We start from the raw sequence: 12,391 nt of genomic DNA on the forward strand, positions 1-12,391 counted from the left end.
CTTTTACTTTCAGAAGAGAAAATTCAAATTCTTTAAAGTAAATAATTTTCATTATTTTATAGCTATAAAATCATAGGTACAATAGTCAAGTATCACTCCTATTAATCATAAGCAAGACGTCTTGATATTTCAATAGCTCAATATCATCCTGAGTCTTCTTGTTTACTCAGGTAAATTTAGTGTTTTCTTTTCTATGGATTATCCAAATGGGCTAATTTATTTTTCCCCCTTGGGTACTTTCTAGGACTTTCTGCTATACATAAATTACATTTCTCTAAGTTTTAGCAGCAGCAGGATGAATAGAAATTTTAATCCAACCTAAAATGTTTAGTTAGTATGAAACATGTAAGGAGTACAATCTATCTCCCTAAAACAAATGCCTACCGTACCAACAGGCATATTGTCTTATGCAGGGGTGACAGGGGTTCAGGGTGGGGAAGGAGAGAGAACTCAACAGTAATAGACAACTATAATGCTTCATTCTGAGATTTCTAGACATCCTGTAGGCTGATGATTTTGAGGCTCTATGTATATGTCTCCACTGTGGTAGTGTGATATCAGGACTCTCTCTTTCTTTCTTTAGTATTTTCTTCCTTACTATGGCAATATCAGCTTGAATTCAATACTCTTAAGAAAAGCTTTGAAGGTCGTCTGTAAAGAAAATATAGCTATGTTACTGACATTTAAACATCTCACTATTTAAATTCACACCTTTCACCTCTCTCATAGTTGTATGAGTTGTAACTATGTGGTAAATATGTATGCTTAGTAGCAATCTATAAACAATGTGCTATTAAAAAAAAGACTTCTTAAAATATCTCCATTGATTAGCAGTTATTATGGGTGTTTTGGAACATGATCTTGATCCTATAAAATAACATTTTAAAAAGTTATCTGTTTTTGCACCTGAAGCTGTATTCTGTGAACCATCAGCTAGGAAATATATTACTTGTTTTTAGATAACTTTCAAATACACTTCAGCAACATCGTGCCATCATCTTAGCAATGTCTGCCATCACTGACTACTCAGTGATACTGCAACACTTTAATGCCATTCAGCTTTGAGAGAGTCATACTTGTAGGTGGTGGGAGGATGATGGCTATGTGTGTATGTGGGGAAGGAAATCAATCTTTTTTTTTTTTTTTTTTTTTTATTAATTTTTTTATTTTTTTTAATGTTTAACAATCACTGCCATACAATTGCGATTTTATCCCTCCCCACCCACCCCCCACTACCTCCCTCCCTCCCCACGACTGCATACAATTCTGTATAGATTCTGCATATACTTTCCTATTGAGTATATTTTCACTATCGTCATGCTATGTAGTCAGACTAAGATAAATGAAAGAATCCGTATAACAAATCAGAACATGATACACAAACAGATACACATACACAAACATGATCTGCTACATTATGTGAGTGACTTCCATATTTCTCTCTCTGAGTGTGGAAGGCTTTTTGCCTTGAGGTTCACCATTGGGATTTTTTTTTTTTTTTCAGAAGTTCTTGTGTTATTACAAAAATCTAAGTCTACCAGAAAAAACTCTCACACACTGTGGTTGTTGCTGTGCATAAAGTTCTCCTGGTTCTGCTCCTTTCACTCAGCATCAGGTCATATAAGTCCTTAAAGGAAATCAATCTTTACTTCCTATTCTAAATCACCAAAAATTACCCTTCTGGTCCCTCTACCTTGCACTTCACCTAAATATAGGCACGATGTAAACACTGATGAAATTTCTATAAATATTACTACAAAATTATGATCAAAAGCAATGAAGAATTCAATTTATAAGTTGACATGTGTTGATTAAGGCATATTAATACCTTAATGTAAAGAATCAAGACATTTATATGTAATTATGAAGTCATGTGCTTATTATGAATTTTATCTGAATGGATAAATTTGATAGTCATGGTTATATGTAGCTTGGTGACCATAGCATGTGTTGTAGTGAAAAACATATGTGAAAAAGACAAACTTTTAGTGATGAGGCTAAAAGGAAAATTGGTCAGAATGAATACAGAATTTGGCAAACTGTGGAAATTATTCTTTTGGGGATTGTTAGGTTTTCATTGATTGGGATGATGTTTGTCTTAGCTTGTAAAAATACCTCCGGGAGGCTTTTATTTTTGCCTTTGGACTCTGTGAACCATTATGGTGGACTTTGGGGGAGAAGGACAGTGAGAAAGGCCTCAGAAGTCAGATTTATGAAAGGAAGAATGTTTACAAAAAAGAAGGTAAAATATGGAAGTTCCACAAGCTTATTTTAGAAATACAGGAGCATAAGCAGAATTTCTATGTTTTTAAAAATTAGTTTTCATGAGCCATTGTCATTATGGCTAACTAATATCAGAGATCTAACAACTGTTTGTGTATTTGCTGGTTCATTACAAACTTTAAATTTAAACACTGAGATATGTTGCTTCTATATACATGGTGACTTGCTAAAAACATTCTTATTTTAAAAAATTAACAATGCACCAACCATATATACTGTTAATTATCCCCAACTCTTGTCCATGAGCCATTATACAGTCTGTACTACACAGAGAGTGCCAACTCAATCATTTGTGAGTATAGTTAAAAGAGTTCTCCCAGGAAAGAAAATTTATAGAAAGTCAGAACTACTTGTACAAAACGCTATCATCTCATAGTCTATTCTGTATCTTTTGTTGCAACTTTTATCACATGTAAGGGATAGTGCCACTCCTCTACCCTCTAAAAAGAAAGAAAGCAGCTTAAGTTTAACCTCTATTTCATTTCACTTTCTATTCTTTTGGAGGTTGTAATGAGAAAGGAGAAAAAGGAAAGGAAGAGAAGGAGAAAGATAGGGTATAGCCAGCTTACTCTGGAACAATCAGTCCCTGAATAATTGAAAATTGACTGTGGTAGTATAAATTCAATAAACATTTTTTTACTATTGGCCTATCATAAGTAATTACTGGCCTCAGATACAGGGTAATTTATAACTTTATTTTATAATCACATTGCATTAAATTGGCCTTGTTTTAAATAAGTCACTTGACAGAATATTGAGTAAATAGTTCCATAAGTTCATCACCTATAAGGAATAAATCTATTCTTTGTATTAAGATTATAAATATTGATAACTGATTGATTCCATTTCAGTGAACTAAATGGAATGACAAGAAAGAATAAATGATTAATAGCAATAAAGAAAAGGTTACTTTTAGGTTTTAATACAATTTTAAGTTGTCTTAATTCAGTTTTACCTTGCCCACATGCAAGTTGTGGACATCCCATAACAGCGAAAGAAGAAATATTTTGAATGTGACTAGATAATACAGTTTTTCTGAATAGAAGAACACAAATTAGTTACGCTAATATATAGGAAATTCAAAATATGTGTAAGGAATAATAGTTTTTGATCTGTACTTCTATCAATATGAACCTATCTTATAATAATAACATTAAGAAGTAGAATTTAGAACTTCTGAAGATTCTAGTTGAAGACCTGCAGAATGTACTCCCCAAATGAAGATTCAGTTTATGTTTTGGGAGAAAAACTAAAAAAGGATGAGAAATGGTGATTTCTGTGAGAAGGAAAAAAGTATACACAAAGAAATATGTGAAGTATTTTATCATGACATCAAGTGACTCAAACCTCAACTTTCGAGGGATACTGAAATAATGTTTCCATGAAGGGAATGAAGATGTTTGTAAAATAATACTGTTATTTTGTTCTCAAGTAAAATTCAACTATTGTATTTCTCTCTTTACCTCATATGGTTACCAGAATAATAGTAGTAATATTAATAATGGCCATTTATCTCTCTCATTGCTATCCAATCTATGGAGAACCCTTCCAAGAAGTACTTCTGCAAAGTACAACAAGGTAATTTTGGATTAAATACAGTTTGTTACTAACAATAGGACTGTGATAGTATTATTTCTGAATTATGCACTTAGTTACAAGTTACATTTTGTGGCTTGTCCATATCTAAATTAACAAGGAAGGTTGTCTTATTTCCCATTCACTTTTAGCACTGTACTGAAAAATACTTCACAGAAAAGTAAACATATCACTTTCATACATGTTCATTTTAAAGACATTTAGTTCTTTTTTCAATGAACTTAGTGAGTTAATTGGTTATGTACGTGTGTACATATGTGTATGTCTGTGTACATATATATTTAAGAAGTGGTTCATGGATATGGTATCACTTAGAGGATATATTAGTCATGCAAAGAACAATATTAAGATGTTAGTAAGCAGTGCAATAAATAAGAAATGTATAGATGACTTTGATTGGAAAGCAAATGATTCTTAATATAAACTTTTCTTTTTTCTTATTTGCTCCAGTTTATTCAAAGGTTTGCATGATGTTGCAAATTGCTATTCTCCCAAACATATTTGCAGTAAAAAACCTTCGCCCTGATCATCATTTGTTTTTCAAGTAACCAAAACAAATGCTAAGTAAGAATAAACATAGTCTTCATTTGTAGTTTTTCTAAATAGTTTCCTTCAGCATCATTATTTCCAGGTTACTGGATGAATTTTAAAGCATGAGTACCACAGCACAATTTCTTGCTGGAGCTATTAATAGTAGGGATGTTTAAATAATTTTATACAGGTGGTTGATGACTGATGAAGTTTGAAGAGAGATGGGACTATTAATATTTTGGAAAGATACACTCTACCTGTGTAGCCCAGCGAATTGTCATCATTATCAGAGGTGGGGAGTGGTGTCCCGTTGTCCGTCCCCCTCTCTAGGTCTTCAGAGTCTGTCGGAAACAACACCAGAGCTGCTGATGGGGTCACAGTAGTAACAGTAGTTGCCATTTCCATCACAATATGTCCAGACACAAGTAAATCCACATAGACCAGAAAGACACACAGGGATAACATACAGCATACTTCATCCTCACATCTTCTGTGGCATATCAAACTCTGGAAAAATTTCACTGCCATCATTTATAATTTCTATAGCCTTTTCCAGTTCACTCTTGGATTCCCCTAATAGTCTTTTGCTGCACCATTGCTGTAACTCAAAGCTTGTGCAGGGCTCCGACTACCTCCTGTGCAGCAGTCAGCACAGGCTGTGGGGAGCATATGGGGAAGAGAAGGCAGTCTAGCTGAATGCTAGCATTGCTAATTTTCTACCTTATTGTTAATCAAAGCTATTGACTGTGATCACTCCCTATCATCGCTTCATCTCCTGGCAATTACAGACTCAGGGGACTACCTCTTTTAGGGAGGGGATAGTGGTCTAAAAGTGTGAGTGAAACAGTGTCTTGTCAAATGAGAGGAAGGGCTGATAAAAGTGACATACCTTCTTCAGAAGGCACAGAGAAAAAGGGCAAGATCACATCTTTGAGAAGGCAAGAGTTTAATATTTTAAGGGACCTCCATATATTTACTGAGCTTAATGCATGGATGTTAATTTTCATTTAATTTGAGTAAGAAGTTTTCAATTAATTTGGGTAAGTAAAATCAAAACACAGCGCTCAAAGTTTGTACAAGATAATAATTTCTTTTCTCTTTCTTGCTTGTTCTTGTATGTTTGGAGTGCTTTTCCTTAATAGTCTTAAACTGGCAAACTCATTTTTTGTTTCTTAAAATTTCAGAGGAGAAATAACTAATCAAATATCCAGAGTAAAGAAAGTACATATGCTCAAAACTTACCAAAATTTTATTTATTCAGTGCCCAATTATTAGCCACAATGTATCTACTATTCCAGATAAATACAATTAATATAGATAGGTGCATTATTGATATGAGGTTTTAGATCTGATAAAAAAAGCACACATCTTACTAAAAAGAGAACTACATAGTAAATAATTGATCATTAAGGATGAAGAACTCCTTGCAATCCTTACACAATATCTAACAAGGATTTCTAAGCACTGGAGGAGGAAGCACAGCTGTTCACTGTGGAAGAAATGATTCTTTTCAATAAGGCAGGATGTAAAACTAGTTAATGCCTCTCTAAAAGCATTAAGCAAGAAATTCATTTTAGGTCCAAAGATTAAATACCTAATGCCATTCCATTTTTAAATGGTCCCTATAAGTGTTGGCTTACCCCCTGAACCACTTAAAGAGTCTCATCATGTATTCAGAAGAAAATGAAACATGCTATGTACCAAATCCACTTTCTATACTCTAGCTGGTCAATATCTCTATCTCTAGCCCATGCCATGTAATTTACTTGATGTAAGTAATGCTAACAATAATAAAGAAATTTACATCTGTGTTTAGGACAGACACCGAGAAAAATATGTTTATAAGTCCATTCATTTTTTTAATCTCAATAATGGTGAACATTATGGATGTCATTAAAAAAAACTACCCAAAGTCAGTGCAGAGACTTGTCTGCCCCTTCAGATTAGTAACTTATTTGTATGCATGTGCTGATTGGGCCTGAGTTTTAAATCACATCAGTAAAGCAGAGTGAGTTTTTTTTCTTTTGCATGTACTTAGGGATCTCACTGGCATAGTTATGCCACAAATAAGTATTCTTGGTGGGCAGACTATCCAAATAGAAGAATTTGGTTTAAAAAGACAAATGGCAGGTGTTCATTTAAATGTGGCTTTTAAAGGAGCAAACACTACTTACTCAGGAATTCAGATGTTTAAAAGTTAATATATGGCATTCTTTTTTTCACAGTGATTAGTCATTTTTGTAATTGAAAATAAACCATATAAGGAAAAGCAACTTTCAGACCATTCTGGGACAGTTTCCTATATGTGCATTTATAAACTTCAAATTATCTAAATATAAATATAGTAAATTTAATAGAAACTAAATAAGTTTATAGAATTTTAAAATATAATCAGATACAAACATTTTTCCTATCTTGTTTCATTATATTTACTGCCAAGCTATTGTACCCAGCCAAAGATAAAGTGGTTGTAACAATAGTGGAGGAGGTAGGTTACAGCTAAATTAATTAAGATATGAATTCAACTTGTGTAGACCCACTAAAAACTGGATTTTTCTCCTACAGTCCTTCATTTGACCCTAGTTATTTAGAAGTTTACTCCATGATCATAGTCTGGAAAAGGGAACAGAAAAAAGAGAAATGGTAATCAATGAGTATTTATAAAATTATTTTTATATGTCTAGAATTGTCTTTTAGCCATTAGTCACGCTATACTTCATAAAGACTGCTATAGTCTAGTGGGAAGAATATTGAATTTGTAATCAGAAATCCTAGCTTTGAAATCAACTAGGTCAATTATTAACAGCCATTTTGGGGCAAGTCATTTAATCTCTTTTTGTTCCTCACTTTCTTAATCTGTAAAATGAGTACAATATATGTACTACCCATCAGAGCTGTTTTTAGAACTAAATGCAATAATGCACATGAAGCATTGGCAAGATGTAAGGTGGTATACATATGGCAATGATGGTGATGATCATGTTGTCATCCTTTTCATCTATTTCCATGGGATTCAGAAAGAAACAGTATTGTTGCTTTGCTATTATTCCTTTGTATTCAGTGTTCAACAAGCTTAAACACAAGTATTTAAGATAAATTCTTCTTTCCTAGAAGTATATAAAAGCATTGTGGCATTTATAATTTTTGTTTATTGATGAAACTGAAGGCACTTTCTTTTCCCAATTTTCTAGTCTCTTTCAGTTCTTTCAACTATTGACTGCCAAACAAATTAAATTAAATTAAAATTTGACTCATTGCATTTAGATTATAAGTGAACTCTAACGGTTTACTTTAATTTCAGTTACAGAAAATGCTGATAATGCTTGTCAGCATTAGATTATAGATAGACAACCTTAACGAGTCAAAGAATTATTCAATGTGCAATTCTCTATAACGTGTATAGTCTTGATGTGTCCAGATTTTAGAAATGAATCTTAACCAGCCTGAATAGACAAGTAAAATTTGGCAGGAAAATGCCTTGGGTCATTCTTAGCCAAGAGAATCTCGTGAATTAATAACTTTTACTATGTCCCACGTAAAGTAACTTTTACCTCTGGGTTAGACTTTGGAACTAATATAATGAAAAGTAATGAAAAGAGAATTTTTCAGATACTATCATTTACAACAAAATAATTTGTAATAAAATACCCCAGGTTCAGTTGAGCAGTAGGTCAAAGCACATCCCTGATAATCATACTACCTCAGGATCACTCGATACAGCATAGAAGAGTATATATAGAAATGTTTACATGTACCGTGCCAGATATGGAGCAAGATTGCCCTTGGAAAAGAGAAATGCTATCAGAGATGAAAATGAAGGTAGACATAGGGAGTGATATAAAAAGGATGTGAGAGGAAGAGAAAGAAATCAGAAGGAGCACTGGCAAATGACAAGAAAGCAAAAAGCTCTTTTCAATGCAAAGAGCAAATGACTTCTTTTGTGTAGCATGAGGTGAAGTATTCAGGAGGAAGAGAGAGAGGAGGAAAAAGGGACACAAAGAGAGAGAGAGAGGAGGAGGAGGAGGAGGAGGAGGAGGAGGAGGAGGAGGAGAGAGAGAGAGAGAGAGAGAGAGAGAGAGAGAGAGAGAGAGAGAGAGAGAGAGAGAGAGAGAGAGTTTCTGTTTCTGTGTAGGTCTGGAAAGAATGTTTGGAGCAGTCACAATAATAACTGAGATTCAGAATTGGTAAAGGAAGTGTCAAAGCTTTGCTTTGTTGCAATGAGATCCCAGGGGGAGTTTAAATAGCATATATTAACAATGGGCTCAATCAGTATGGTTTATGACTTCAGCAAGCACCTTCATTAATAACCTTTTGAACAGGAAAAAAAAGCAAATGATAGGAATAATCTAGTGTTGGATTTGGAAAAGTGTCAGCAGCGATAGACAGTGGAATAAAAGATTCAAGAGTGGAAGTAGGTTTGGACTTCCCAGTTTATTTTTTTAATAGGTCAAGATTTGTAAGAGAAGGGAATATCATCACAGTAAGGATATCTATGAAAAGTATTGAGCAAGAGAAGGTTTAGCAGTCATGGAGTGGATGATGAATATGTTTAGAAAAAGTAAAATGGAAATGGAATCATAAAAGATTGTGACTAGAAAATTGAATTATGGAGTTCTTGGACATGGAAGTGGAGCACATGGGTGATGGTAAGATTGTATGATCATCTGTGCATGTAGCTAAAAGGATTAGGTCATAGGAGTTAGTTGAGTTTGTCTAAGGAACTGGGAAATAAAGTATTTGAGAGATCATCAACGTGTATGTTGAAATGTTCTAGTGTGAAAGCAAGTCTTAGGGACAGAGGAAGTTTGAACCAGACTTTAAATGCCTTGCATTCTGAATAGGGGTAGGGCAAGGAGATTTTTCTTCAACAATAGTGTATTAAATATCACTGAGATTAGGAGAATTAGAGGGAATATGAGGGCCATTGAGAAATGGGTCCAGGTAAAGTATCAATTTATGTAAATAGGTCTGCTGCTGTAGGCAGGTGATTAGAAACTTCAGGATCCTCCCTTTCCCAGGCCTTCTAGAACTCAACATAATCTTCATTTGCCTCAGTTGTCTAGATAGTAGCAAGTTGGTATTGTTGTTTTCTGAAGGTTATCTGCAAAGGAATTTTCATAGCAGGTTAGAGCATGAGGTGATGTGTTGGAAATGTTTGAGAGCCTGGCTAGGTGACTATCTGCTCATGTCCTAAAATCTAAAGGAATCTCATAAAACTCAAACTTATTAGCATAAGACCTGAAACAGTATAATTATTTTCTCTGTGTTCTCTACAGTCTGAATTCTATATAGTCTCTCTATCATATTTAGGATAATAAGCATTCAAACTGTATTGCAGGGAGGACAATTCTGATGGGTTGGTCACATTATTTGAATGCCAAATGTACACTTGCCTAAAAGACTATTTTATGAAGGTGCTCACATGGTGGTCAGAAGAAGCATTACAAGGTCATTCTCAAGATCTCTCTTGAGAACATTGGAATTGATTGCATGGCATAAGAGACACTGTCAAAGGACAGCTCAGCATGGCTTTGATGCTGGCATCAAAGAAAGGTCTGTGCTCCATGAGCAAAGCAGAATTTCAGTAGCTCAAAAGAAAAGTGAGATACACAAATTTAGAGTCATTTCCACTCCAGATGTTCATATGGCATATTTGTGCCTGACCTGTGGTAGAGCATTCCAAGCTTGCATTGGTATGATCAGTCATAGGTGGACGCACTGTCATTTGACTGTAATATAGTGATGTCACTTTGGTCCTCTTCAAGAACAAAGGACAATACTATTTAGGATAATATGAGATTTTGTGACTTTATTACATTTATGAAGATGTATTTCCTGAAGCTTCCTATAGCATGTTAAAAATAAACTGGACTGTTTCTTCCAATCACTGATCCTAATTAGCTGTTTGGTCAACTCTATGGTGAACAATTAGCTATTCCTTTTAAATATATAATAAAGTTACCATGTAACTTTCATTCTTCCCCTTTTTTCTTACCTCTCTCCTTCCCGCCCTAGAGATAGATATATTTAGATACACACACACACACACACACACACACACACACACACAAAATCATTCTATTCATACTTCTATTTATCATTTCTTTTTCTGGATTCAGATAGTCTTGCTTTGTATGTCTTTGGTAGTTAATTTGGGTATTTATAATAGACAAAATGACTTAGTCACTCAAAATTTTTTTTTGTTACAAGGTTTTTATTTTTGTTTTTTTCTTTTGTTTTTTCATTTTTAAATTTTAACTAATTTATTTATTTTTAGTTTTCCACATTCACTTCCATAAGCTTCAAATTTTCTCTCTTTCCCCAAGATAGCCTGCAACCTGATATAGGTTCTACCTATACATTTCTATCAAACATATTTTCACATTACTCATGTTATGTAGAACATGAATGGGAGAGACCAAGACAAATTCAAAAAAACAAAACAAACAAACAAAAATAACCTGCTTCTCTCTACATTCAGACTCCCTAATTCTTTCTCTGGATGTGGATGGCATTTTCTATCATGAGCCCTACCCAGCTGTTCTTGAAACAATATCATTGTTACTGTATATTGTGTTCTCATGGTTCTGCTCATTTCACCATTATTTTATATGTCTATCTGTGGTTTTCTAAGATCATCCAGCTCATGATTTGTACAGTGTGATAGTATTCCATTATAACCACATACCATCTTTTTATGATCTTTAAGATACTTTGCACCTCTAAAATACTGTAGTTCTATGAGGTCCATAAATAAACTTTCCTCTTGTGACAATTTTCTAGACTCAAAACAAACAGCCTTCCTCCCTCAAAAAAATCCCCTGACCTACTTTAAGGAATGCATGCAGCAACATCTGCAGTGAGGTCCCCATTAGTCTGATGAATGAATCTGATGAAGTGGTCATATTATTTGAATCTTTGCTTCATATTTCTATTGGGTTGGAATTAATGACCATATTTTATATATAATTATAGCTTTGGATAGTGTGAATCTGAATTATGGGAACAGTAGAATTCACTATCCTCACTAATTGAGACCTGTCTTTATTATTTTTAAAAAAATAATGACAGTTGAGATGACCTTTTTATTGTAATTTTCATCTTTCATCTATATTTTTGTTTTACACAGTTTTATAAATACATACATGTGCACACAGATACATTACATATACACACATTATAGATACATTATATCTATATTCACATTTGTACACATCTTTTTTTTCTTTTATTTTGGTTGCAGAATATTCTGCATCTAATCTATTTCTTTGATAGATTAATATTATTAATGTGGCAGAGGGGAAAGACAACTAGATTTGAATACAGAGGACCTGGGTTCTATTTCCAACTCTACTTCTGTCTCTGTGTTTTTGGACAAGTCCCCTTCTTAGGCCTCAGTTTTCTCAATTATAAAATGAGAAATTGAACCAGTGTATCTTTAAGCTCCCTCTGAAATCTAAACTTTTGATCCAATGATCCTTTTATATCTCAGACTGCAATGCTTTTGAGCAACAGAGGGAATGACATTTCCAGGACGACCATTAATAAAAGATTAGGGCAAAGCAAATGAATATAAACCACTATCAATATGAGAATTGTGTTCTACAAATTGGATCAATTCACATTGATTCTGTTCTACTAATCAAGAGGAATGCAGAGAATGGCCAATTCTAAATGGAGTCCTGAGCATATTTAATTAGAAACCTAGGTGAAGAATTGCAAAATGAAGTCTAAAAACATTAAACTTGTGTCACAAATCTGAAAAAAAATCAAATTAAGGTAAAGCTAAAACTTCAGCTTTAATTCAATGAGCTTAAAATGTTTGTGAGGTACATGTTACCTTGTTCATTCTCCTGAACTGGGAGGAACAAAGAGGGAAAATAAGTTGAATCTAAGGAATAGGAAAAGGGATTGGACCTGTGATTTCACTGGTGTAGGGAACTCTGGGGCAAATAAAGTCCCTCATGTCAATTTAGATTGA

The 12,391-nt window shown here is 33.8% G+C and overlaps 1 protein-coding gene across 4 annotated transcripts in view; it reads right to left on the reverse strand.

The window, feature by feature from the left end:
- Window positions 1-12,391, reverse strand: part of ROBO1 (roundabout guidance receptor 1) — a 1,297,074-nt gene that overhangs the window by 604,482 nt on the left and 680,201 nt on the right. For 3 of the 4 annotated variants that reach the window (XM_072621629.1, XM_072621631.1, XM_072621627.1), the window contains exon 3: window positions 4,668-4,751. In XM_072621629.1, the coding sequence (XP_072477730.1) occupies window positions 4,668-4,751 (84 nt within the window). Of the gene's footprint in view, window positions 1-4,667; window positions 4,954-12,391 lie in introns of those variants that run through there. The other variant, XM_072621626.1, reaches the window with a different exon arrangement.

The sequence above is a fragment of the Notamacropus eugenii genome, chromosome 6 (assembly GCF_028372415.1).
Source record: "Notamacropus eugenii isolate mMacEug1 chromosome 6, mMacEug1.pri_v2, whole genome shotgun sequence".
Classification (NCBI taxonomy): Eukaryota; Metazoa; Chordata; class Mammalia; order Diprotodontia; family Macropodidae; genus Notamacropus; species Notamacropus eugenii.